This window comes from Ammospiza nelsoni, chromosome 25 (assembly GCF_027579445.1).
Source record: "Ammospiza nelsoni isolate bAmmNel1 chromosome 25, bAmmNel1.pri, whole genome shotgun sequence".
Lineage (NCBI taxonomy): Eukaryota > Metazoa > Chordata > Aves > Passeriformes > Passerellidae > Ammospiza > Ammospiza nelsoni.
The window spans coordinates 1,677,465-1,705,361 of NC_080657.1; the positions used below are offsets into that span (position 1 = coordinate 1,677,465).

A 27,897-nucleotide genomic window follows, 5' to 3' on the forward strand; every position below is an offset into this window, starting at 1 on the left:
CGCTGCAGAGATGTCTGTGGGGACTTGGTGCCATCACGGTGCTACAGCCATGAAGGAGCTGAGGAACACGTGGGGCTGAGAACAAAGAACTGATGGAGGGAGTGGGAAGTTGGGCAGAGCTCAGGGGACAGGGGTGGAACTGCTGCAGGTAAGATGAGAGCCTGTTTGCTCTGAGCCTGCTTCCCCTGGCTGCCTCTGCTCCCTCTCCGTTCCCTTCCAGATTTGTTGAACCACAAAGCCACCACTGCCTGCTGTCCCCTGCTGTCGCCCTGTCCTTCCCGCTGCAGTGGGTGATACCAAGCGAGGCCCTGGGAGGTGGAGGAGCAGAGGATGGGATTCCCCTGCTGTCGCTGTGGCAACGCTGGGCAGGGAAGCAGCAGCAGCAGCAGCAGCAGCGGGGTGCGATGGGCGGCTGCGTGGCGTGGAGGGAGCGCTGGGGAGGCTGCGGGGGCCGGGCTGCGCTGACATCACGCGGGGAGGTGGCGCAGAGGGAGCGGGAGTGGGAAAGGGAGAGCGGGGAGACTGCGGAGGGGAGAGCCGGCACCGGACTGGGCTCCGGGGACAGGTAAGGGATGGCAGCGGGGCAGGGGGGCTCTGTGAGATGCTGTGGGATCAGCGCCTGCCTCGGCATCTCTCGGGGGGATGGCTGCTGGGCAATGGGAATATTATACAATGCCTGAACAGCCTGGCACAGCAGGGCTTGGCTGTGGGACAGTGAGGGCAGGTCAGAGCCCAGCTGGCTGGTGCAGGAACTGGTGCAGATGCTTCCCCCCAGGAGAGCAGCGTGTATGGCACTGGTGCTGTACTGGGAACAGCCAGGAGCACCTGCACTTCCAGAACAGGATAAATGGGCTAGAGAGCAGCCCTGGTCCCTGGCTGGAGAAGGAGAGCAGAGTTCTCCCTGGGGATGAATTTCATCAATTTCTCATTGATGAAATTAATCAGAAGTTTGAGACTCCATCCCCTGAGTTGCATTTACCTTAGAGCAGAGCCGGCACACTGGGACCGAGCCCAGCAGCGCGTTTGTGGTGGGAATCCTAAACTGCACATCCCCAGCAGCCTCAGCACTTCCCTGCCTGTGCCATAGCTCTGGGGAAGGCAGCCAGGTGCATGGGCACTGCCAGCAGCTCTCTGCATGTGGATCCTGGGGATTGCAGACCTGGAAGGCAAAACAACCAAGTCCTTGAAGCCTCTCTGGGTGTTGTGTTGCCTTTTAGCACAAGGGTTGCATAACGGGATCTGTTTTGTTAGCAGAGGGAGTGAGGGTGACAGTCACCTCTGCCCAGCAGTACCTGCGTGCTGTGCTGGCCCGTGCTCCTGGGGGGAATTTCATCTTTTTCTTAATCCAAGAGTTGGGCTGGTTCCCTGCTGCTTGTGGGATCCCACAGCAGTGGGGTGTAGGGACTCCACACCTACACTCAGGCTACACAGCCTTAGCAAAGTAGAAAATGAGTTTGTGGGCACCCCCTCATGTGTGCTGACCTGATTGTGGCCTGTCAGCATTCTCAGTTGAGGAAAACACAGCTGGGGTCAAAAGCACAGTGTTGGTGACCCCTGTGGGTGTCAGAAACCAGTATGAGGGTGGAGATGGAAGAGGCACAAAGTAGAAACCTTGCTTGAAATCCAAGAACAGGGAGAGGCCAATGCTCCTGTCACGACCATTTTGTTGAACCAACACATTTCCCAAGGCATTCAAAGGGCTGGGGGCTGTGACCCAGTGGGACCACAGAGGAATGCTTGAGGTGTAATTGCAACAAGAAGCATAAATATGCTTTAATTAGGGAAGAAATTACTGTGTGAGGCACAATCCCTCCCCACCAAGGCACCCATGCTGGGTCTACTGGGACCACCTGGGAGCAGCCCATGTGGCCACAGTGCTGCTTATGGGATGGAAAGTGCCAACAGCAAGAGCTTGTGCTGCTCTGTGGGGCTTCTCTGGGGGCAAGGGGTGGCAGCCCCACGCTGGGAGGGTGACAGGCAGTGCTGTCACCCAGCTGGCTGCAGGGCCAGCTGCATCCCAAGCCTCTGGCATGGGCGGGCAGGGAGGGGAGGCCCCATCAGCTGCTCTGTGCCAGCCCTCAGCTCTGCCCAGGGCAGCTGTGCTGGGAGGGAGCCAGCTGGGGATGGGCCCCTGTGCCCCAAGGGGGACCTCACTGGGCACAGCCTGAGCTGGGCTCCCAGGGCCAGCTTGGGAAGGGTGCAGGGAGGAGTTAACACTGCTGTTCTTCCGCAGTTTCATTCCCCAGGTTGTGGTTCTGCATGACCAGTAGCAGGACTGCCTCAAAGTCATGTTCCAACTTGATTTTTTTTCAAGCTTATTCAAAATTCAGTGCAGGAATGGCACCAGGACCTCTCACAAACAGAAAGGCCAAGTCACCCCCTCCTAGTCCTTGACCTTCTCTGTGGCTCAGCTGGCTCTCCCTGCTTTCCCCCATTCTTGCCTACACTGCAAAAGGGATGATCATGTGAATATTACAAAGCCTGGCATCTGCACATCAGCTGCAGCAGCTGAAGCTCTGCCATGCTCCCGGTGCCTTGGTGTGACCCTGTCCCCACAGCCATGCTCTGTCACCTGTGTGCTCAGCCCCCACCACAGGCTGTCACTGCCAGGCACTCAATAATACAGAAATAATTAACTGGGAACTCGTGCTCCCTTTGGGAAAAGTGCTATGGATCTGTGAGCCTCTGCAGAGACCTGGAGCATCAGGAGGAGCTGCCTTTGTGCCAGTGTCCAGAGAAGGCCCTGGGAGCTGAGCCAGGTCCTGTGAGACATTTTAATCCTGCCTATTTCACAGGCTATCTTGGCCACCACTCCACTGCAGTGAACATTTTCCCCTTCCTTTGTTGGGGCACTCACAGGCACCTACCTGGTGTTTGTTTTCACTCCTTATCTGGTGCCACTGGGAGCAGGCAGGGCAGCAGTGCAGCAAGGAGAGTCAAGGAGAGTGGGAATTCACATTCCTGCCACCCTGGCCACCCTGGAGACCCTCAATCCTCTCCCTAAACCCAGGCTGAAATTTCTTTCTGCTGAGGTAGCTGTTTGTTAAATAGTTGAGGTTACTTGAGTAATCAATAGTTCTCTGGTTCCCAACAGAAATATTATCCCTCTGGCCAAATCAGCTTTTCTATCTTTGCTATAAACCTGCTCCTGACTCTCAGCTGTTGAAGGATGGAGGTGCATTCCTGATTTACCTGCACAGAACCCCAGTCCTCTTCTTCCCTCCTGCCAGCACCACTTTTTCTCTCTGAGGTTGAGCTGTAAGGGCTGGAAGCACACGGAAAAATCACTGGAGTCATTCAGTCTCAGCCCTTCTCTTGGCCTTGCCCCAAGAGCTCCTTCTCTGTGCTTGCTGCTCCAAGGAGAGAGGTGAGAGTCAATGGGATCCTCATGGCCAAGGGCACTGCTGACACAACTCCCAGGCCATGGACTCCAAAACAACTTAGCTGAAGAAAAATTGTTCCCATCCCACAGCAGGAGCTGTATCCCAGAGAAGCAGGGCTGGAAGACAAGGCACACAGTGAGGTTCCGTGGCTGCACATAAATTTTCCTTGCAAACAGGCAAAGGCACCAACTCCCAGGAGCTGGATTCCTGCTTCCACCCCGGCAGCCAAAGGCTGGGCTGTGGCTCTGGGCTCCAATTTCTTGTGACTGAAGGAGGCCACGAGGTTTGTTCTGCTGCTGGGCCAGTGGAAACAGCCTTGCTGTGCATTGTGAGCATCTCTGCACATCTCTGTTCTTTCCAAACCAGAAAAGGTCACAGAGACCCAAGAGAAACCCACTTCCCTCCTTCACTGAACTCCTTCTGCCTCGCACATGCTTTTGTTGCCATCCCTTGCTTGCCAAAGGCAGGAACAAACACTGGGGTTTGGCAGGGCTCAGAGCCTTGGCGTGTTGGATGGGAAAGAGGCATTCTTGGTGCTCAGCCCGGGGACAGGGCTCTGCTCCACATCCTCTGCCAGATTTTCCAGCTGCGATTTCGCTGCTCATCCCATGCTGAGGGCACCGTCCTGGGGATGGGGAGCACCCCTGGGTGCTGGGCTGTGCATCCTGCAGGAGATCCATGGAAGGGAGAGGGAATAGCTGGAGCAGCACCCAGAGCTGTGTGAACCCCTGGGTGCTGCTGAGCTGAGCTTCACATCCAGGGAGAAGCACAGGAGCTGGTGCTGCCCTGAGAGGCTTTTCCCCAATTCCAGGGGAGCAGGGAAAGGCAGAGGGAGGCCATGTAAAGCCAGGCTGTCTCTGCTTTGGTTAAATAGGGCTGTTTTTGCTGACAGCTCCTCCTGAGAGCCTGCAGGGAGGGATTCTGTAGCTCAGAGGCAGCTGAGAGGCTCTTGGCAGCTACTGCTGTTTCAGTGTCAGGCACTGGACTTTTCCTGGTGCTCAGGGGAAAAGGGATGGCAGGGCTGGGCAGATGAGAGGCTGCTGCCTCCCTGTTAGAAGGATGCTCTGGAGCAACAGCAGGGCCTGATTTCAGAGAAGCATTTGAGGTCTCAGTGCACACTGATCGCCCCAGAAACATCCTCCTCAATTTTCTGCAGTGCACAGGCCAGCCTGAGGCAGCACAGGGGGCAGTTTGCTCCAACACTGGTTAAGACAGCCCACAGATGACAAGCCCCAGTGAGGGATGAGTGTTTCTCATGGTGGTGAAGGGCTGAGGGAGAGGAGGGAGGGAGAAGAGGAATTTCCTGGTTGTGGTAAAGGTGGGTTGTGCTTGTAGTTAGAGAGAATGGGCTTGTGGTCACTGCATGAGGTTGGGGGAAGGAAGGCGTGGGTCAGCAGCAAAACCCAGCAGAACAAACCCCATTTGCCTTTCCATGGCAGCCCGGGAACGAAGGGCAGCTCCCCTCTCCCTTTGGCCACCTTGTGCTGCAGAAACAGAGCACAGGGGAACAGCCCTGGACTGAGCTGGGGACAGGGGCCTGGCAGCCAAGGGTCAGATCTCAGCTGAGACAAGGGAACCCTGAGCAAGCACATGTTCAGAGTGAGAGGCTCACACATTCCCCACACCTGGTTAATGCTGGCTCAGCCCTCTGGAAAATGACAAACGTTTTCCTTGCTGTGGGGCCAGAGAGCTGTGCTGGGAGCTCTCCCTGCTCCCCCAGCCTGGCTGCAGGCAAGAGGTGCTGCTGGCAGGGCCCAGAATCGCTGTTCTTTCCCCTTTTCACAGCTGTTGCTGGTTATGAAAATGGGACTGTTCCCCAGGCAGTTCTCAGCAGGAACTGCCCTTTCCAGGGCTGATCACATGGGCTCTTTCTTCCCCTTCCCACCTCCTGACAGTCACAGTTTTGGGTACGCTCTAGTCTTGGCAAAGCACTGCCCTTCCCTGCTCCTCTTCCTCACATGACACACAGGAGAGAGAGGCTGTGGCCTGTGGAAAGGGAATGTTTGTTCCTGGACTGAGATCAATACCATTCTTGAGCCAGTCCTCCTCCTCCCAAAGCTCAGAGAGAGACAGAAGAAAAGTTGGGATCATTCTCACACAGTTGGGATTTAATTTACACCCCAAACTGTCAGTCTGTCCTAGCACAGAGGTCCTGGCACCAGCTCCCCTTTTCCCAGTGCAGGATGGGGAGGCAGAGCTTGCAGGAACACCAGGGCATTTTGTGGAACGTTATATCACACCTGGTGCAGTGTCAACAGCACAAAGAAACACTGAGAAAAGCTTAGGGAAGGCAGGAAGGAGACAGCAGGGCTTGGTGCTGCTGGAAGCTGAGGGTCAAACAGCTCTGCAGGCAGTGAGACTGTGCAGGAGCTAAAACAGATTTCAGGGTGGGAAAGCCCAGGGTTCAGAGCTTAAGCCAGTTTGTAAGAGAAAAGAGCTGGACTAGCAGGAAAGGGGAATGACTCCAGGCCAGCTTTCTGAGCTTTCTGGCAGTGCTGGATGCTCAGAGGACACTGATGGCACAGAAGGAGGTAGGTTTGGGCCACATCCTAGCCAGGAAATTGGGAGTCCTTTGGAAAACCCAAATAATGCAAGTGAGCTAAGTCAGAGAAGAGTGGTCTGGCTAAGGCCAGTCTGAATAATTCCTTCCACTCTGCTTTCCTCTTTGGTGCAGTGAGGCAGGAAGCTGAAAATTCTCTGGCTGGTTTTGGGAGTCCAGAGGTCAGTGACCACTGATCATGATGGCTCTGAGGAACAAATGAGTGTGTTGGCACCCAGCTCCCTCCTGACTCCTTAGCACACATCCACAGAATTTCCTGGCTTTTTGTTTCAGAACTCAGGGAAAATTCCTGCCACCGGCGCTGAGTTAAACTGAAAGTTGGTAAATTCAGGAGACTTCTTTTGACAAGGGACTAACCTTTGGAATTGCCTCGAGAGCTGGTAAAGTCAAATAATAACTGGCTTGGAAAATCCTGATGGTTTTATGAGCTTTCACAATGTCTGCACTTCTGTACCCAGACAAGGGTCACCACACTGCTCCAAGGCATGAGCAGAGGGATAAAGGAAGAGTTCTCTTCCTGCCTTTCCCTATCCTGGTGTGATTGCCATCACTCAGCTCTGTAAAGCACAGGAATTACTCCAGGCCAGAGCAGAGTGGCTGGAATGCTGAGCCTGTTCCATAAACCTCACTTTGGGATGAGAATTCAGATCTCTCCATGACCTCCTGACAAGTGAGGGAATGTGGATGTGGCCATTGCTGAAGGGGCTTCAGAAAACCCTGCTGAGAGCAGTTTGTGCTCTTGTCCTTGGAGGTTCTACCGAGACCTTTCCCTTTCTAGGTGCTTTGTGGGATTGAAGCCCAAACCTCCTTGGAGGCCAGGCAGCCACAGGGACAGGCTTCATCCACCACCTGCCCATGGCAGCAGGTCCCAGTGGTGCTCAGTTCACTGGAGCTTTCTCCCACCAGCAGGTCCCTGTGAGCAGTGGATGATGCCCTGGCAACAGGGACACTGCAACATGCAAGCCCCAAAACTGCAGTGCCTGCTCCACTACACAGCAAAATAGGTCGTGCATCAGCAAATGAAAAAGGACAGATGGTGTCTGCTAATACAGCTTAGTTTATGGCCTGCAGGATTAACTCACTAGTTGTCACGTCTGCAGAAAATAGGAAATGGGTGGGTCAGCTGGAGGAAATGTGTGGTGTGCCCAGCCCTACCTGTGCTGTGGGATGCACCAGCTGGAGAGGATGTCAGAGATCCTGTGAGGTTTTGAGATGTTGCTGATGGGCTGCCAGTGTCTTTGGGGGGCTCTGAGCACTGGAGATGCTGCCTTGTACCAAAGCCTCCCTGCCCACCTTGGATTCCACAGTCCCACAATCACAGGGATTGATGTGAGCTGAGCAGGGATCTCCAGCAAACACAGGGACATCCCTCTATGGTGTCTGCTCCAGCAGCTCTGCAGGAGGGGCCCACAGCTTCCTGTCCTGTGCCAGCTGCAGGACAGCTCCAGTTCAGCCTTTTGAACTCCCCAGCACCCACGTGTCTGCAGGAGTAAGACTGAAAGCTGAGGCAGAAGCCTCAGGTCTTTTCAATGCCTCCTCTGTGACACACTGTTCTCCTTTCCTGGAAACCAGGCCAGTGCCTCACTCTGTTCTCCTTGCAGAAATCCAAGCCCGTGCCAGAGCTCTGCCTGGTTCATCTGCTCTCTGAAGGGCAGGACAAACTCTTCCTTAGCTCTCCATGGGTGCTCCTCCTCAAGATTTCACTTTGATCTTGCTGCTTCTGCTGTGGCCAGGTTTGCTCATGTCCTGACGCTGCAAGGTTTGCTCAGCAAGACGCTGAGCATCCCAAAAAGAAGCTGGCATCAGGGAGATACTCCAGAGCCAGGAGCATGCCATGCCATGCCATCTCCATATCTCTTGGCTTTGTGCTGTCACAGGTGTTTGTCACCACCCTTCTAACCACAGCCAGCCATCACAGGCACTGATGTTTTCTCCAGTGACTAATTTGCCTGTGTTTACATCAACACCAAACATTTAATTGTCTATTGAATGACTCAGGTGAGGAGGGAGTCTGCCTCCTTCTTGCCACATGGATCTGGCCAGCCCTATCCTGATGGCAGCATCCTACAGTGCTAAACCTTCTCAGCTATAAATCCCCCATCATTAAGGGTAGCAGGTCAGTGGTGAGAGTGACTTGGGAGCGGGGATCATTGTCACTTCTATCCCCAAAGCTGTTCAGCGAGCGTGGAGGTGAATAAAGAACGCAGAACAGCCTGTGCTTTTATTACAAAAGGAAATGCTGCTTTTTGTAGAGGGGAAAAGCATGTCAGATTACTATTATAAGTAATTGCTTAATGGTCCCTACCTCTGCGTCATTGCTGAGGAATATCCGAGTCCCTTTTTGGGGTCTCTCCTCACTGCACGTGTGTCACCAACGGGGCCAGGCTGTGGCCATCCCAGCTGTGGGAGCCCTGCAGGAGACAGGATGGGGGAGCTATGTGGGCATGAGAGCCTCCACATTGTTCCCCCTCGAAATCTCCCCACCTCCCACCTCTTTTATCAGCTGCTGACAAGCCTTGCCATGTGTGTAGGCGGCTCCCAAGCTTCCAAGACGATTCCCCGCTCCCCCCAGCTGCCACCCGTGAGAGGAGCGCCCAGGATTTCGGGGAGGGGGAGCTCAGCGTTCCCCCGGCTGCCGGCCTGTTCTGCAGGGCCTGTTGTGATGCTGTCAGAGAGCTCCATGTGGTAACTCTCCCTCTCTCTCTATCTCCCAGGATTTCACATGACAGCCTCTTCCCCAGAAAGTCACAGCAGGGAGTGGAAGATTGCCGTGCGTGTGTGGGTGTTAGGAGGGAGCAGAGTGGGATGGGGAGATGGAGGGGAGAGGAGGTGTAACCACAGACTAAACCAGAACAAATCCTCTTGGAAGAGCCTTGCATTTCTGATCCCAAGGCTCTCATCTCCTGCCTCTTCCTCTTCATTTAAAAGTATGTCAATCCTTGTTAAGTCCAGCAGAGAAAAGAGGAGTCAAGCACAATCATCTCCTTCCTTCCCTGAACACATCTCGGGGGACCAGGAGAGGCAAACAGAACACGAACTAAGTGGATAGAGGCAGAGATGTGCACACTGGGGAGAGCCTTCCCCAGCCTCGGGTGTCCTCCCTGGAGAGACACGAGGGGCCTTTAATGACATCTCCATCTGACAAACGATCACAGTGCCTGTCATGAGGAGCCAGCGCTTCCCCGGGGCCCTGGCGAAAATGACCCCAATGAGCTTCAGTTCTTGCAATCACAGCTGCTCCCCGTGAACGTTCAGTGTTCATCCCGCACAGCTCCGGGCTCTTGGGGTTAAACCTCGCCGAATGCCTCGGGCAAGCCGAGATTAACATCCCTGCCCTGGAGCTGGGACTTCTAGAAGAGGAGTAGGGAAGCCCACATGGCCCTGGCACAACTCTCCAGGGCAGGGAGCTGGGGGGACACCTCTCAGTGAACTTCTGAAAGGTTTAAAATTATCTCTGTGCTACTTAAATCTGTCTGTCCCTCTCATCCTCCTCCACATGCTGCGAGTGCAGCACATCTCAGGTAGGGCTCATGGTGGGTCCTCAGCAGAGAGACCCCTGAAACTGCCATCTGCATTTTGGCATCCTGATGCACCTGGATCACTTGAACAACCCTGGCTGTCCCACCTTAATAGGGCCAAAGGTCTCAGCCTGCCCAGTAAAACCAGAGCTGAGTCATTCTTGGGCCTCCCTGTACAAAAACGAGGAAGAATTCCTGGTGTAAAACTGCTCCCCTCCTTCCTGCATTTCATCAGCAAGCAGCAACACGAGCTGGGTTTTCTCTGAACTGTGCAATGCAGCCCTTGAATAACCCACTCACCCCTTCCTGGGAAAAGTGGGAGAAACCCTGAGGAGACCCAGGGACTTCCAGAGAAAAGAGGCAGTGCCAGGGAGGGGTTCACACCTCAGTGCCTGCATTCCAGAGGTTTGAGGCAGCTTGGATCTTTGTGTGTCCTGAAATAATTGTTTCAACACCCCCTGTGTCCTGCAGGCCAGGGAGGAGAGCACCAGGCAGGTATTTCCCATACCTGTGACATTTGGGTCACCTGGAAGGGGGGAAAGGTGGGCAAAGGGGATGTGGTAGGAGCTGGAATTTCAGTTTTATCGGCTGCAAACATAAACAGATGTGCCTCTTGCCACAGCAATGTTCCCGGCCAGGAACACCCCAGTTCCTCCATGCAGTCTGACTTTCACAATCCCTTCCCAGCAGCTCAGCCTCTGCTTTCACTCTCCGAATTACCAAGGGGAATTTTCATTACATCACCAGAGGCTCTTCCTCCTCGACAGTGACAGAGCTGTCACTCTGCCTTTCAGGGGGTTTTTGGGGTGTGGGTGACGAGGATATTTCTCTGGAAAGAGAAATACCTCCCAAAAGCAGGTCCAGCCCAGCTCAGCCTCCCCAGGTGGCTCTATCCAGGCTGGGAACGGCACTGGGCAGTGTGGGGTGGCTCCAACCGGTGTCTGGACAAAGCCTTCCTGGGGGATACAGCGCTTTCAGGCAGCTTTAAAAGCCGCCTGTGCCAAATCCAGCGGGGTCGGAAGTCAGCAATCTTCCAGCTTTCTGCCAGCGTAAGCAAAAGCCAATTTGCCTATTGGAGCTGGGATTTGCAGAACGATTCGCTGCAGTGTTTGAATCCCCCCCACCACGCCCCCGCCTTCTGTATATCTTTTTTTTTTGTTTGTTTGGTTTGGGTTTATCTTTTCAAATATCCCCCAGTTTAACGGTCAGGCTGGTGGCAGCTTCCCCGCAGCTCCGGGGAGGGGCTGATGTGATCTCACTCCCAATCCGGTGACTTCCCAATCAGCCTCTTTCCCTCCCTGGCAGCTTGCTTTCCTGCCCTCTGCTTCCAGTTCCTGGCTGTTTGTCTTGGGGTGGTTTTGTTGGTTTGGGTTTTTTTTTTTGAATCAAAACAAACTAGCGGGTTCAAACTGCTCGTCAGGAACACGCTGAGCAGGAGCCTTTGCTCCTGGCAAGGGCTGTGGAAACTCGCCATGGAGAAACACCTTTGCTATGGAGAATTTGATTTTAAGTAGCTGGGATGTCTCTGAACCACAGTAGGGAAATCTGTATCTCAGAGCTCCATAAAAGCATTGAGTTCCCTCAAATATATAACCTCTGCACAGCTTGGGAGGAGGGAAGATGGCTCTGAAGTCACTCGGATTTACCCTGGCCTCCCCCAGCCTTGCTGCTATCGTGATTCCTCATATAAGGCAGTGAAGAGTCATTTCTGCCCCACCAGCCCATCCTTTCCCAGGAGCTCCAGATGGTTTTGCTCTCTTATGTCTGCACTACTGGTAATTCAGGCCCGTCTCACATTAGCTTTTGAGCTGAAACCTTCCCACAATTAGTTGGAGTCTGCTTCTGCGCTGCAGAGGACGTAGGGCTGAGCTGGCACAGCGCTGTCTGGGAGATCCATCCCACACAAGTCCTGTTCAGGTTTCTCTATTTCAGTCAAGAGTGTGATTTTTCTAGTGAAATCATCAAAGCAAGACAGTCTCTGCCACAGATGGGCAGCGACAGCCATTTGAGAATGCCTCATACCTGGCTTGTCTCAAGAAAATAGTAGTTAATTTCAATATAATCTCGTTTTACACCAATATAACATCTCTCCCTCCTTTCCCAAGGAAAAGGGTTCTTTTCCTCTGGGAATTCCACACCACAAAGTATCAGGGAGATCTTCATGTCTGCCCAAGGAGCACAGCTCATTGAAAATGTGCTCCACAGACACCCTGGAAGCATCCCTGCTTCTCTTGGAGCAGAGCTGTTTGGCCCTTGCCAAATTAACTTGCTAATTAACCGGGGTTTTTTTGATCCCAGGCAGGAATTTACCACTCTGAGGCCAAACCTAAGTGTGGTCCAAAACTTCCAGCTGGTCCAAAGCCCCGGAATGTGAAGAGCTGACAAATGTCTGGGGAATGCAATCTCTGGGGAAGGACTTGGGTGTAGCAGACATCTTGGGATAAGCAGTGAGGGAGGGTGTATGCAGGCACAGAATTAATGGAGAAGGAGCACAGGGAAAAGCAGGATTGCTGCAGGGTGTTTAGGAGAGGAGGAAGCTTCATTTGTGCAGGTGATTTACTCCTTCTGTGCCTTCATTCACCCATCAGACAGGGAAGTGTCATCATTATCCTCCCTGTGCCGACAGATCTGAGGTCTTTGCCTACAGCAATCCAGCAGCACCAGCACCAAAATCCTGGTTCCTTGTTCCCATCCCAGCTCTTGGAAGGATCCTGGTAATAATAATCATGCAAACAGGCTTTGCTGAGGGAGATGATTCCAGGAACAGTGATAGCTCGGAGACAGTGATGGAGCCACACTTGTCACATGAATAACCACAGTCTGTCCAGTCAGAGCTGACAGTCTAAGGCAAGGCAGCTCCTTCTGTGCTGATTTAAGAGGCTCTTTGTAGACACAGCAGATCTTTCTGCTTCAGCTCCCCTGCATAATAAGAAGCAGCATCCTTCCTGTTAGTTTATCTGCCTTTGGATGGGATGTGAGGCTGGCAGACCCCTCTGGGCACAGGGGAACCCTGGAAGGAAACGAAGGCTTTTAACTTTCTGCATGAGTGCAGTGAGAATGTGGGTTGGAGTTTCAGTGCCTCTAAACCTGGCACTCGGGGAGGAGTTCCCAGCTGAGTAAATCTTTATGTGATCTTCAGAAACGTTACCAATGAGGGACACACTGAGAGGGACAAGGGATGGATGGATTTAGAGGGGATTCCTGAGGTTATAGACACCCCTCAACAACGAGAGATGTTAAAAAGCTAAGTGTCCCAGTTTTTTTTTTTAATAGAAACCTTTTTTTTTCCTGCACAATCCAGCCACAAGATTCCCCTCATTCCAGGCCCTGGGTGAGGCAGCCATGGCAGCGCTGAGTGAGGGATGTTGAGGAGATGTAAATACGAAGGGAGAGTCATAGAACAAACTGAGATGGAAGGGACCCATCAGGAATATCGAATTCAACTCCTGGCCTTATGCAGGACACTCTATGAATGCCACCATGTGTTACCCAAACACTGAGGGAATCAGGGCTCTGACGGGAAAATGGGGATGCTGAGGGGACCCGGGGCTGAGGTGAGCTGGGTATTGAGAGGAACCAAGGGCATTGAGGGGAAATAGAAGGGAGACAGGGGCGTTTAGGAGACATGGGGGCACTGAGGGGAGCAGGGGGTGCTGATGGAACCGGGAAGCTGAGGAGGGTTGGGCACTGAGGGGAGCAATGGCGCTGAGGGGAGCAATGGCGCTGAGGGGAGCAATGGCGCTGAGGGGAACCAGGCGCTGAGGGGAGATGGAGGCGCTGAGGGAAGCCCAGAACCAGAGCAGTGGCTCAGCTCTACCTCACTGAGACGCTTTAAAGCCACTTCCAGGCAACGCAGCCGCGGGACGGGGACGGGCACCGTAGACTCCGGGACTGCCCGGGGGCGGTGCCCACAACCGAAATGGCGGCGGCGGCGGCCGCGCCCGGTGCGGGGCGGGACGAGGCGGGGCCGCGCTCACCCGGCCCCGGCGCCGCTCTCGTTACAGCGCGGCCGAGGCAGCGCCCGGCGGGACGCGGCGCCCGGAGCCCCCGCACTGATCCGCTGCCTCCACCTGGGACCCCGCCGCCGGTGACACCGCCGGGCTAACATCGCCGCCATGGGCTCCGAGCGGGACTCCGAGTCGCCGCGCTCCTCATCCATCCACTCGGCCGCCGCCAAGTGCCCCAAGCCCGGCCGCCGCCGCCGCCTCTCCTTCCAGAGCGTCTTCTCCGCCGCCGCCGCCTCCGCCGCGGGCGGCCGCCGCCGCGCCAAGGCCGAGCCGCCCCCGGCCGCCCCGCCGCCGCCCCCCGCCGCCCCGCCGGCCCCTCCGCCGCCGCCGCCGCCGCCGCCCCCCGAGGAGGCTCCGGTGGTCCCGGAGGGCGAGGAGGAGCTGGAGTGCCCGCTGTGCCTGGTGCGGCAGCCGGCGGAGAACGCGCCGCGGCTGCTGTCGTGCCCGCACCGGTCGTGCGGGGCCTGCCTGCGGCAGTACCTGCGCATCGAGATCACCGAGTCCCGCGTCAACATCTGCTGCCCCGAGTGCAGCGAGCGCCTCAACCCCGCCGACATCCGCCGCCTGCTCCGCGACTCCCCGCACCTCGTCGCCAAGTACGAGGAGTTCATGCTGCGCCGCTGCCTCGCCGCCGACCCCGACTGCCGCTGGTGTCCGGCCCCCGACTGCGGGTGAGTGATGCGGGTGGCGCTGGGGTGATGCTGCTCCGTGCTGGGACAGCCCGGGCAAAGGGGGACCTGCTTGTCTCTCTATGCTGGGACAGCCTGGGGAGTGGGGAACTGCTGTCCTCCTGTTCTCTCCGTCCTGGGACAGCGTGTCCCTTCCATCCTGGGACACCTTGGGGAGTGGGGAACTGCTGTCCCCATAGGGTTCTGTCCTCTCTGTCCTGGGACAGCGTGTCGCTTCCACGGTGGGACAGCTTGGCAGGGAAACCTGCTGTCTCCTTAGGGTGCTGCCCCATCTGTCTGCCCTGGGGTGTGTTGGGGAGGTAGACCCTGCCCTGGAGGGATGCTGCCTGTCCCCAACACATGCTGGGATAGCTGGGTGAAGTAGAATCCGCTATATTGCTGCCTATCCCCAGCACGTCCTGCGGATGGCATCCCGGCTGGGATGGCACTGGGATCACTGTCCTGCCCCACGTGTGTCCCAGGATGGCACAGAGAGGGGTGGCTCACCCTCAGTAGGGTGCTGCTGATAAAACACATCTGGTCCTGCTGTGTCCCATGAAGAGCCCTCATCACAGAGGTTCTTTGCTTATCTGCAGTCTGTTCAGGACAGCTGGGAGGCCTTGGGTACCAAAATTCCATCTTATCCCCATTATCTCGCAAGAGCTCCAGGATTTGACCTTGGGGATTGTGAAAACACAGATTGGGTAGGAGTGATATGACTTGAAGGGGGTTTTAGCAGAGCCATCGCTTCCCTAATAGAACAGAAACCTTTTTTCCTGCACAAATGGTAAGTGTGGACTTTCCCAGCTGTGCATTTCTCTGCCAGTCCTGGGGACAGTGCATGGGGACAACGCTGCAGCCTCCAGCGGTGGGGAAGAAGGAACAGTAACCAGTCACTTTTTCCCAGTGAGGACAGGAATACACAGCACAGAGGAGTGATGTTGACTCATTGTCTGCTGCCCAAGTGAGGAAACGTCTGTCTGTCCAGAAGTCAGCCCAGCCAAGCCTGATGACTGTGTAGTTATGAACGTGTTGCTTTCATTTTCTCTTCCCTTTTCTTTTAAACGAGCTCTGTTCGGTTTCTGTTTGGGGCGCGAGCCAAAGCTGCCTGGAAAAGGGCTTGGTCGGGGAACTTAAGAGAAGTGCTGTGAAGTTGAGCTACTACTCAGCTTGGAGGGCAATTTTGGGTAGCAAGAACATGAAAGGAAAGTCTGACCTAGTAGTCGGAATGGAAAAGTTGGTGGGAGGGTTGTGAAGATTTAATCAGAGCCTTGTAATAGGCATCCTATGCAAATCAGTGAACCTGGCTCAGATTACCCATTTCACGGCCTCTCGAGCATCCTGTATGAGGGCTTGTTCCTTCCGAGGGTGAAGTTAACAGCAAACACCTTTGCTCCTTTCTGAAGCCAAATCAAGTGCAAGATCTCGATATTTCAGCAGCGCTGGGGATAAGATCAGGGACATAGAGCAGCCACGGAGGGAATGCCTCTGCTGGTGACCGGCTGGAGAAAATCCGGTTCCTGCTCACCGAATCTCAGCTCCTTGAGTGTTGTGATGTTATCTGTGCCCGGGATAAGGTGTACAAACAGCGGCGTCACCCGGGCTGGCTGCTTGGAAGGAACCAGCTCCAGGGCGTTGCCTCTGTGACAGCAAGGCAGCCTGATCCCTTCCATCACTTCCATCCCTTCCTCTGGGGGATTTTGGGCAGGCTGGTGCCACACTCGGCCCTTTCTCTGAGCTAAACCCTCCTCCCTGGTTCCTCACAGAGCAGGATGACATGTTGGCATCCTCCTCCAGCTGCCCAGAAGAGCAAGAAGCGACCCCGAGGCTGCTGGAGATGTTGGAGACGGCTCTGGTGGACCAGCGCTGCTGGTGTGTCTGTAGCAGCTCGAACAAAGGCTGTTGGAATCAGCCCTCCGGCAGGGAGAGGAATTAATCACCCTATTCATTCTTCCCAGCAGAGCTTGTGTGGCTGTGCTTATGTAAAATCAGGGTATGAATTATTTACAGCGGGCTTTCCCCGCTGTAGTAGTGCCGGGAGTAGTACGGAGTGTAGGGCTGGGGGCACGGCAGGGTGATGTTTGGTATGGGTGTCACCCACTGCTGTCACCCCAACTGAAACTCGCCAGCAGCGTCATTTCAGTGTCAGAGAATCGAGGCATTCCTTTATTCCGGCCAAGATGTGCAGCAGAAATCATTTCATCCACACATGCCTGGCTTGTGCAGTGAAAATACCTCCATCCCACCTGGTTCTTTACCAGACATTTCCCATTAAAACCCTCAAAGAAATTCATGTTAGTTGGTCTCAAATTCCATATTATTCCATCCCCTATTGGCTATTGATCCCTTCGATGCCAATTCAGCCCTCATTCTTTGGTTCTCTTATCTTTCCCCAGACCAGGTGTCTCCAGCCTCCCAGGAGGTGATGTTTGTTGATGTCCCTTTATTTCCTCTGTTCCTCCTGCCTCCTCCCAATCTGTTGATGTTCAGCTCCCCCGGCCTTTTGAAGAGAAACTTCAATTCCCCTCCCCCTAGGCAAAGGCCAACAAAACCCCTGAGTGAAGTTACAACAAAAATGCTAGAAGTTTTTGCTGAAATGATTTTGCCAAAATCATTTCCAATGCCACAGAGGAAGGGGTGGGGTGACATTCTCTGGTCACCGCCCTTGAGGTGGTGGCATCAAGGGGCAGCAGGGCTGTGACAGGACCCTAAAAGCATCCTGTGCCTTCCTCCTGCATAATTTCCTAAATGAAAGAGCCTGGCTGTGCTGCCCGGGAGGAGGAGGAGGAGAACACAACACCGGTGCGTGTTGCCATGGAAACCCTGGTCAATTGATGCGCCATCAATGGCAAAACAAATCATTTTCTGTGTTTGCAGCTCTGGTTTTTTGTTGTTTTTTTCCCCCTTGCTACAATCAGGTGGTATCGCTGTCTAGTGTTTGTCACACTGCAGCCTTCCCCAAAAGCTTGGGAGAAAAACAGAACCTTTAAAGAAAACGGAGGTGTGTGGGCTGAGATCCGTGAATGGGCAGAGGAAACTCGTGGCCATCCAAGGAGGGGGCTGGAAATGGAGCTGTGCCATTCCTGGGGTCTCAGGAAGACACTCACGTTGCTTTGTGGGGAAAACTCAGGGAGGAGAACTCAAATTTCTCTTCTTATCTAAAAGGATTGAGCCTAAAAATGGCCATTTAAGCCAGTGGAAGAGGAGAACCACTGTCCATCCAGGTACTGCCATGTCTATTCCTCAGCATTTCACTTCCAAACCCACTTTCAAGTTGACCTTGACATGGAGATGTGTTATTTCCATCCCCACTAGACACTCCTGGAGCTTCTTTCCCCACAGCTGTGGCCTTGTGCATGATATTTCAGCTCCAGCAATAAAATATAAATGCTGATGATTTGAATTTCTTGAGTGTTTAAAAAAACCCCAACATTTTGAGTGAGGAGTTAATTTAGAGTGTGCTTAATATATTACACTGAGCTCTCCTAGGCTGCTCTTATGGTTTGAAATAGCAGTGTCACAACACAGCTGGGCACATGAAGCTTTTCCTTTCTGCTTTGCCAAGGGCAGGCCAGGGTGAGGAAATTTAGTGGGATATTCCTTAGACAAGGTGCATGGGAATCAAATTTATCCCTCCCAACCCTCTGGGTCATTTCCATCACAGAATTATATAGGAACAGAGTTGTTTGGGATGGAATGGACCTTAAAATTCATCCAGTCATGAATTGCCAAGGGCAGGCCAGGGAGTAGTGGCAGGGTGAGGAAATTTAGTGGGATATTCCTTAGACAAGATGCACAGGAATCAAATTCATCCCTCCCAACCCTCTGGATCATTTCCATCACAAAATTATATAGGAACAGAATTATAAAGGAACGGGTTTGGCTTGGAATGGACCTTAAAATTCATCCAGTCATGGGCTGGGACACTTCCAGGGATGGAGTTTTCCCATCTCTGCTCCTGCTGGGCTCAGGGCAGGTGTGTGGATGCCCAGGTAGAGCTGCAGTCGTGCCTGGCAGCCCTCAGCTGTTGTTTCTCTGGCGATGCTGTCGTAGCCCGGCAGGATGAAGTTGCTCAAACTCCCACGGGATATGAATCACTGTGGTATGACACATTCAGTGGTTCTCACGCTGCTGCCTCGGAGAAGAAGAGGCAAAATACAACTGGAGCCACACAAGCTCTGAATATGACACCTTAAATAGGAGTTGTTCTCCTCTGACCACTAACAAAAATACCCTTTTTGCCGTATGGGTGTTGCAGAACTGGGAAGGCGCTTCTGGGGTTGCTCATGTCAGCCCCTGCCAATGGAAACAGCCTCATCCTCAGTGCCTGTCAGTCAGATTTCTGCAGCACTGCTTGGTGATGCTGCTTAGGCTTCTGTGTACACAGGACACTTCCTTCTGGGCGTGCCACGCTGAGCTGGTTGAGCTTGGCCTCTCTCTCTCTTGCACAGTTGGTTATTTCACTCCAGTTTTGGCTTGTTCCAAAAGGAGGGCATTGTTCTTCACCACTCTTTGGAAAAGGAAGCTCTGAGGAGCTCGCTTGTTGACTTAGCTATGTATGGAACTGTTATTCTGGAGCTGTTATTCCACTTTTTTAGGATCATTCAGTTGATAGAAGTGCCCAGGACAAGCTCAGCTTTCCTAGACTCTTTTGGACCATCCATAGATCTGTCCTAAGGAAACAGCAAGGAGTTAGCTGGGCACGCTGGGCCAGACAGATCTGCCCTGTGTGAGTTGCCAGTGAGAGCTGCCAGCAGTTACTGAGCAGAGAACAACTCAGCATCTCAAGCTGCCTGCATGAAAGGTCCCTGCCCTGAGTAACCCAATTAGCACTGCTTAATTCCAAACCCTGCAGAGCGCAGGAATGTGTCTGGTGTGGAGGTTGATGACCAGGAATGAGATGGGCTGGTGGCTCTGGGTGTGTGAATGAAGGAACTCTCACTTGGGAACTTGATAAAAGCAATTCTCAATTTTGGTAACTTCATAAAAGCAACTCTCCCCTGGTAACTATAAAAACAACTCTCACTTGGGAACTTTATAAAAGCAACTCTCACTTGGTAACTTTATAAAAGCAACTTTCACTTGGTAACTTTAAAAAAGCAACTCTTACTCGGTGACTTTATAAAAGCGACTTTCCCTTGGTGACTTTGTGTTTGGATTCCTGCCCGCAGGTACGCAGTGATCGCCTACGGCTGTGCCAGCTGCCCCAAGCTGACCTGTGAGAGGGAGGGCTGCCAGACAGAGTTCTGCTACCACTGCAAGCAGATCTGGCACCCCAACCAAACGTGTGACATGGCCCGGCAGCAGCGGGCACAGACCCTGCGCGTCCGCACCAAGCACACCTCGGGCCTCAGCTACGGCCAGGAGTCTGGGCCAGGTATGGATCCACCCTTTTCTCATCAAATATCCTCCTGGGAAGGATGAAAGTTTGACCAGAAAGTCTCACAGATGCGTGTGCTTCGCAGAAAGATTTTTAAGTGTAGAGTTTGATGAAGGAATAGAGATGGAAGCAAGTTTTGATCTAGAAGAAAAGAATTGCTGAGCCATTACTGGATAACCAAGGAGGCAAAGGATGTGTTAGTTAGAAGGGGGTTTTTATGGCTTAGAGCAAAGGATAAACCCACCTCAAAACAAAAATATATTTTTGCTAAGCAAAAAGATAGCACAGGAAAACAAGCCTGCCCATGTTGCAAGTAGAAAAAAGGTCTCTGAATTTTTCACTGCAAGAAAACTGAAAAACAACTTCTAGCTTAAACTGTAATGTACTGACTTTTAGTGATTGGAGAACAGGAACATGAATATGGTAATTACAGTAGTTATGACAGGCTATGGATAAAAGTTAAGGTATAGATTGGTTCTGCTGTATTAAGATGCTCAGCAAAGAAAAGTAAATAATGCAAGGTAACAACAAGAAAAGTATAAAATGCATTGTAACCAAAAGAAAAGTATAGAATGCATTGTAAGCAAAAGAAAAGTATATAATGCATTTGTAACCAAAGAAAAGTATATAATGTATTGTAACCAAAAGAAAAGTAAATAATGCATTTTTAACCAAAACCAAAGGGTCTCCAGGGCTGCCTGCAGCTGGAGCTGTCACCCACCACCCTGGGCTGCTGTAACATCTTGGATACAATAAACTGCATTTTGAAGAGCCCACATCCCTCATTTAGGCTCTTACAATATCCCAAGCTCAGAGAGACCCACCAGGCTCCAGCTCCTTGCCCTGCAAGAGTCACACCCTGATTTTTTGGCTGCTTGGCTCTCTGTGTGTGTGTGATGAGGAAGCAGCACCACCGTGCAAACCTCCTCCCCTCAAAGTCCTCCCGCAGCTGTGAAACTCAGAGTCATTTCCCCTCCTCCTGTGTGTTAGAACACATCTGATCTCTTCCAGCAGCAGCAAATAGATCAGTAGGTGATGATGTGCTTTGGGTCCTTTTGTGTCACAGCAACTCCCCTCATCCGCCCCAGCTCTGCTTGTGGCTCTTTTGATCTTGGATGTTCTTGGTTTTTTTTTGCTGATCTAAACCCTGAACAAGCAGTCACTTTTTTACTGTTGCAGCCTCAAAGCTGCCTGGTGGTGAGGAGCAGCATTCATGGCCAGCTGAGTGTGGGGAGCTCTGCTCTGTGCACTCTTAGGTCTTGCTGATGGCAGGTACCAAAAAAATGCCAACCCACAGAACTCCTCCACTGCCTGGTAGGAGCTGCTGTGTCTGCTGAGTTTGTGTTCCTTAAAAATAACTGTATTGACTCTGGAAGTGGGCAGTGAGGCCATTTGTTAAAGCCCTGCCCTACCCCCAAACAAAATACCCTGTTTTTCCTTCTGTGTGAGGAGTTTAAATATTAATTCACTCAGTGTGGAGCTGTCGTGGGTGGTTCTGAGGTGGCTTAGCAGTGTGCTGAGGTCCAACATGCCCAAATTTAGAGAAGTCTTAGAATGGACAGCATAGAAATACCCCAGCCAGCAGAAAAACCCAGATTTTCTATGCTGTTAAAGAGATCCCTGCCAGGAAGGGCACTTAGCCATGGGAAGGGAGGTTTTTGAGACAGTGGTTTCTCCCCAGCCCGCCGTGCTGGATCCAGCCTGGTGATTAATAAGGTGTGAGCTGGGCTCACAGCTGGATTTCATCTTGCTGAGCCCTGAACCACGGCACAGCCATTGCATAACCACGATCAGATGATGCCTGAATTAAGGAAGGGATGAAAACCCCTTATCCTGCTCTGCCAGCAGCAGAGTTGTGTGTGGCTGCAGCCCCTGGTCCCCTGAATTTAGGCCAGGTTTGGGGTTTCTCCAGTGCCTGTTCTCCCAGTTGTTGTGTTGTTCTTGGCCCGTGAATCACCTCCGTGGAGCAATTCAATAATGGCTCCTTGTGCTGGGCAGGTATGACTTGTTCCCTGTGTTTAAGCCTGAATTCTGGAATACATCCCATTCAAGATTAGAACAAAGCTTTTAAAAGTGGCTGTTGTTCCCCAGCCCCTGCTGTTGGTGGGGTCTGTCACATCAAAATTAGATAAATTAAAGACACACCACCCCCTGCGAGCAGCAAAGGTGTTCTGCTGCGGAGCAAATAAAGATTTCAGTCCTTAACGAGGATCCCCTGGCTGATTGTTGGCTCTGAGGGCAGAGATGCCATCTGAATTCCCTGTTTCATGCCATCTGAGTTCCGTATTTTCTCCCCTCAGCTGATGACATCAAGCCTTGCCCACGCTGCAGTGCTTACATCATCAAGATGAACGATGGCAGCTGCAACCACATGACGTGTGCCGTGTGTGGCTGCGAGTTCTGCTGGCTCTGCATGAAGGAGATCTCAGACCTGCATTACCTCAGGTGAGCAGGGCACCAGCACGTGCCTCTCTCAGGCTCAGGGCACGAGTTCACTGCCCCAGCTGGACTTTCACCCTTTTTTTATTGTTTCTGACCCAAAGAGGTGAACTCTGATCCCACTTTACAGCGTTCAGGTGCTCTTCCCACATCAAACAAAGCTCCTGATACAATTGCCTTTGAGAGCTCTTGGTGTACTGAGTATTAAACATAGACCCAACAGTGTGATAATCACCTTTTGGGGGTAAAAAAGACAGAAAACTCATTTGTGTTATCTACTTCCTTCCTAAGTTTTGGGGGTAGAAAAGACAGAAAACTTATTTGTGTTGTCTACTTCCTTCCTAAGTTTTGGGGGTAGAAAAGACAGAAAACTTATTTGTGTTATCTACCTGCTCCCTAAATTTTTGGGGTAGAAAAGACAGAAAACTTATTTGTGTTATCTACCTGCTCCCTAAATTTTTGGGGTAGAAAAGACCGAAAACTTATTTGTGTTGTCTATCTGCTCCCTAAATTTTGGGTTTTATTCATGTGCACATTGAACTTGGGGTTCTCAGGAGCTCATAGGAATTGCTGGAGTGCTGATGTCATTTTTTTCCCCTTCCATGCAGCCCCTCTGGCTGTACATTCTGGGGCAAAAAGCCATGGAGCCGTAAAAAGAAGATTCTCTGGCAGCTGGGCACGTTGATTGGAGCTCCTGTGGGCATTTCCCTCATTGCTGGCATTGCCATTCCTGCCATGGTCATTGGCATCCCCGTGTATGTGGGGAGGAAGGTGAGTGTGGGGGGCAGAAGGGTTTGGGGTGTTCTCTGTGCTGAGCAGAAATTTAGAGCTGATAGGAAGGGTGGATCTCCTCACAGAACCCAAATTCAGTTTTCTCTTCTAAAGCTTCTCTTATCTCCTGGGCTTTGTGTGGGAAGGGGAAGGTGGTGGCTGATAATCCTGGTGCATTTTACATTTCTTTTGTGCCTCTGCCCTGACCCAGGAGCACCCAGGGGTTCTTTTTGAGCAACTTGTGGTTGCTTCTTTTCCTTCAACACAGACCCTGTGAGGAGATCTGTGTTCAAAATGAGGTTCTTCAAGGGCTCATGCAGCTGGCAAAGCTGTAAAATCGCTTCTTAATGTCCCCTTGGACTCTGCTGTTCTCACCTGATGCTTTTTCTTCCATCAGATCCACAGCAGGTATGAGGGGAAGAAAACCTCCAAGCACAAGAGGAACTTGGCCATCACTGGTGGGGTCACCCTGTCTGTCATTGCCTCCCCAGTCATTGCTGCTGTCAGTGTGGGTAAGTGGGCTCAGCCCTGTCCCTTCTGCTGGCCCAGGAGCCACTGAGACCAGGGGGTGGCCCAGCCCTGTGCCAGGGGGGTGGCTTTGGGCACAATTTGCAGGGTGCAGCTGCCTGTGGCTTTGGGCACAATGCTGTCTCACATCCTGGTGTGCTCAGGCTGGCCCACAGCCAGCACAGGGCTTGTCTGCAGCACCACAGCCCATCCTGGAGTCCCTTTGTCACACAGAGCTGTCTCCTGTCATGCTTTGGTGATGCCTTGGGGGTTCAATGCTTTTGGGGTTCCCCCACTCAGCCCACAGTGCTCCTCCACTGTCTGCATAATCGTGAATTGGAGCCTTTAAAAGCAACAAAAACACAACTGAGAGAGTCCCTAAAAAATCTTTAAGCTCCTCCTAACGCAGCTCATCCTCCTCTGCAGGAATTGGGGTCCCCATCATGCTGGCCTACGTCTATGGGGTCGTGCCCATCTCGCTGTGCCGGGGCGGTGGCTGCGGGGTCAGCACAGCCAATGGAAAGGGGGTGAAAATCGAGTTTGATGAAGATGATGGACCCATCACAGGTAATGACTGGTGATGGGAAGGGGGTGAAGCAAAATGCTCTTGTAATTAAGTGCTTTGAGGTCCTGGTGCCTCCCAAATCTGAGACATCAAAACCAAGCGTCCCCTCTGCCAATTCCAACGCCTGTGCTCTCCTTCCCCGCAGTGGCCGATGCCTGGAGGGCCCTGAAGAACCCCAGCATTGGAGAGAGCAGCATTGAGGGGCTCACCAGCGTGCTGAGCACCAGTGGCAGCCCCACAGACGGGCTCAGTGTCATCCAGGGCAACTACAGTGAGACTGCCAGCTTTGCTGCCCTGTCCGGGGGCACCCTGAGCGGGGGCGTCCTCTCAGGGAGCAAGGGCAAGTACAGCAGGTAAGGGGGCTCTGGGAAAAGCTGAGGGGACCCCAAGGCTCCCTCAGCTCTGTAGGCTCACTGAAGTGATGCTGTGGAAGCAGGTAGCTTAAAAATCATGGATAAATTGTTCATTGCATATGAAAAGTTGTCTTTTTTTTTTTTTTTTCCTCTTTATTTATTTCCATTCAATGCGAGGGTTAGACACGTTTCTTTCTGGAGTAATTCCCCCCAGCAGAGTTCCTGGAGCTTTGAAAGCAGCCATGTCCATAAGGGCAGGCCTCAATGTGGCCTTCCAGTGCTTAAAGAGTCTTAGTAAAAAGTTGGAGAACAACTAATTGCAAAGGAAGATAGCTATAGGACAAGGGGGAAAATGGCTTTAAAGTGAAAGAGAAAAAATTTAGATCATATGTGAGGAAGAAATTCTCCCCTGTGAGGGTGGCAAGGCCCTGGCACAGGGTGCCCAGAGAAGCTGTGGCTGCCCCTGGATCCCTGGAAGTGTCCAAGGACAGGTTGGATGGGGCTTGGAGCAGCCTGGGATGGTGGAAAGTGTGTTTGATTGTGGATAGTGGGTTTGATAGTGGAAAGTGTGTTTGATAGTGGATAGTGGGTTTGTTCTGGGGAGCTGCCCAGGAGTGTGAGTGAAGCTGCTTTGATCTAGGGGCTGTGTTGTGGTGTTTTGTGTTGGTCTGTTGTAGAATAACCAGGTCTAGGAGATCACCTGGGATGATCTGGAACCCAGAGCACCCAGGGTGGGGACACATTGGCACAGACTGCCCAGAGAGGTTGTGAGGTCCCCATCCTTGCAGATATTCCAAGACCAGGTTGGATGGGGCTCTCAGGTCTAGGAGAAGGTGTCCCTGCATGTGAGGGTTGGAACTGGATGATCTTTAAGGTCCTTTCCAAACCCAAACCATTCCATGATTCTGCTTCTGGAGTCAGTGCCAGTCTAGTTCTTGCAAGGAGGACAGATCCCTCCTGAGCTCCTTGAGACCACAGAGCTGATGCTTCAGCTCAATTTGGAGCAGCACAGAGCTCCTGCCTGCCCTGCTTAAAGCCATCCCAGCCCTGTTAGCCCAGCCTGGAGGCTTTGGTGCTTCCTGTTCTTCAGGCAGGGCCATGGCTCTCCAAAAGTCAGGAGGTTACACCACAGTTTTTCCTCCTAACTTGCCTGTGAGTCAGTTTGCTGGGTAATTAGAGCCACGTGTTGATGTGGCAGCCAGGATGCAGTCGCCGTGTGAGATCCATGGAAATCAGCTCTTCGCAGGAATCGTGTGAGTCATGGATGTAAACACGGCTTCACCTTCGTCATGGAAAACAGAATGGATCTGCCTGAATGCAGCCAAAAATGAGACTGAATGAGAGCAGCCACTGGGGTTAAACTGCTGTCACACTGAGCTGGGCCAGCTCATGGGGGTTCTTGCTTTCCCTTGAGGAGCAGGGATGGGATTCTTGCTTTCACATGAGGAGCAGGGATGGGTTTTATGGTTTCCCATAAGGAGCAGGGATGTGTTGGTGCTCCCAAAGCATTTCTGAGGAACCCTCTTCTTCCCCACAGGCTGGAAGTGCAGGCAGATGTGCAGAAGGAGATTTTCCCCAAAGACTCGGTCAGTCTGGGGGCCATCAGCGACAACGCCAGCACCCGAGCCATGGCTGGTTCCATCATCAGCTCCTACAACCCCCAGGACAGGTAGGAGGACCTGGAGTGCTGAGGAGAGCCTTGGTGGAGGCTGTCCTGGAAAAATGCAGGCTCTGTGGGTGGTGGGATGGCCGTGTTTGCACAGGGATCCATCCTTCTAGCACAGGAAGGGCTGGGGACAGTCTGGGGGCAGATTCCATGTGTGGGGAGGGGATCTGCAGAGCCCAGCACCCTCAGGGGGGCTGTTCTGGCACTTTGAGGGGACTCGGGAGCTTTCCTTGGCTCAGCTTTGGGATGATCTTGGCTCTGTTGGGAGGATTCAAGGAGAGCAGTGGGGTGATGAGCAGCATCTTGCTCATGTTTGGGGGGGTGATCCTCCATCCTTCTAGCACAGGAAGGGCTGGGGACAGTTTGGGGGCAGATTCCATGTGTGGGGAGGGGATCTGCAGAGCCCAGCACCCTCAGGGGCTGTTCTGGCACTTTGAGAGGATTCTGGAGCTTTGGGATGATCTTGGCTTTGTTGAGAGGATTCAAGGAGAGCAGTGGGTTGTGGGGTGATGAGCAGCATCTTGCTCATGTTTGGGGGGTTTGATGTTCCCAGTAGAGCCCAGCAATGTGAGGGTGGTGGTTGTTCCTGCAGGGAGTGCAATAACATGGAGATCCAGGTGGACATTGAAGCCAAACCCAGTCACTACCAGCTGACCAGCGGCAGCAGCACAGAGGACTCCCTGCACGTCCACACCCAGATGGCAGAGAACGAGGAGGAGGACGAGGAGGAGGAGGAGGAAGAGGAGGAGGACAAGCAGGAGCAGACGTGCCAACACCAAAGCTGTGAGCAGCAGGACTGCATTGGCAGCCAGACGTGGGACATCACCCTGGCCCAGCCCGAGAGCATCCGCAGCGACCTGGAGAGCTCGGACAGCCAGTCCGACGACGTGCCCGACCTCACCTCGGACGAGTGCGAGTCCCCCCAGTGCCAGACTGCAGCAGGCTGCCCCCAGACCCCCCGAGCAAGAGGTGCCCAGAGCCCAAGTGCCCACCTGAGCCACTGTGCCCAAGCCGAGGGCTGCAGGCTGGATGAGATGGTCCAGCTGGAATGCATCGAGGCCAGAGTGTGAGCTGAGCACGTTCCCACTGGCACTCTGCAGCTTCTGGGCCGGGGTTGTGTCCCTGTTGGCTTCTGTTTGCCATCCTCCAGCTGGCTCCCCCTGCCTCGCCTTGGGGAGTTGTTTCTTACAGAAAAAAAACCCAACAAAAAAGAAAAAAAAAAAAAAAAAAAAAAAAAGGAAAGGAAAAAAAAAAAGAAATCCCCCTTCGCCCTCTTTTTGTTTTAATTTATTGGTTCAAACTCTGTGAGGTGTGTAAGAGTGTAAATATGTACGTGTGTCTGTATGTCTGCAACCATCCTAAGGGACTGTTGGAATAAAGACTCTGGTTGTCATTGGGCCTGAGTCCAGCTCGTCCTTTCCAAAGGGAAATCTTCCAGCTGCCTTTGCCCACGTGAATGCTGTTCCCAAAGGCTTGGGAAGAGGAGAGGTCTCTCTTCCCCCTCTCCCTGTGCAGCAGGGCTGGGTACAGGTGAAAGGAGGGGAAGAACGGGAAAAAAAAGGCAAATTTACAGCACTTGTGGAGCTGAGGATGCTGAGAGCAATGGCTCAGGTGGGACCCTGGGGACAATGTCTTTCCCCAGAGCAGTCCCAGGAACCAGAGTTATCCCTGGAATTAAATTGTTGGACCCTGTGGGCCCTCCCACAGCCACCCCAGCAAGGCCCCGTCCCCATCCCAGTGCCTGGAATTTCCCTGGAAGCTCCCTGTGGGCCACCAAAGCATTTCCTGAGTCACCTTTGGCCAAGTCACGTCTGCCCCGACCCCTCTGCTTTGCCCTGGCCCTGCAGGGCAGTCCTGGCACTGCTGCCCTGTCCCTGGCACTGTCCCACCCCAGGGCTGCCCCTTCCCAGACCCTCAGCCCGTGGGTCCTGGCCGGATCCATGGCTTTGGGGGCTGCTGGGGGCATGGGGATGGATGGGGAGGAGGTGAGGAAGGGTGGAATGGTGAAATGGCACGGCATGGCACGGCACGGCACGGCATGTCACGGCACGGCTGCTGGCTCGGCAGCAAGGGGAGGGCA

At 53.1% G+C, this 27,897-nt stretch overlaps 1 protein-coding gene across 1 annotated transcript; it reads left to right on the top strand.

The window, feature by feature from the left end:
• The first annotated feature begins 502 nt into the window (after positions 1–502).
• RNF19B (ring finger protein 19B) lies at positions 503–27,210 on the top strand. Its single transcript, XM_059488662.1, has 10 exons — positions 503–565; positions 13,466–14,139; positions 19,308–19,513; positions 21,817–21,961; positions 22,564–22,726; positions 23,124–23,238; positions 23,660–23,800; positions 23,944–24,151; positions 25,689–25,820; positions 26,410–27,210. The coding sequence occupies exons 2-10, from the start codon at positions 13,577–13,579 to the stop codon at positions 26,885–26,887; spliced, it is 2,151 nt and encodes a 716-aa protein (XP_059344645.1). The 5' UTR covers positions 503–565; positions 13,466–13,576; the 3' UTR covers positions 26,888–27,210.
• The last annotated feature ends 687 nt before the right edge of the window (positions 27,211–27,897 follow it).

What these genes read in the sequence shown, in the direction of transcription:
- RNF19B (XM_059488662.1), top strand. Translation starts at nt 13,577, where the DNA reads ATGGGCTCCGAGCGGGACTCCGAGTCGCCGCGCTCCTCATCCATCCAC. An exon ending in CCGTGTATGTGGGGAGGAAG is followed by an intron (nt 22,727 to 23,123) that starts GTGAGTGTGGGG and finishes TTCTTCCATCAG; the next exon opens with ATCCACAGCAGGTATGAGGG. An exon ending in CATTGCTGCTGTCAGTGTGG is followed by an intron (nt 23,239 to 23,659) that starts GTAAGTGGGCTC and finishes CCTCCTCTGCAG; the next exon opens with GAATTGGGGTCCCCATCATG.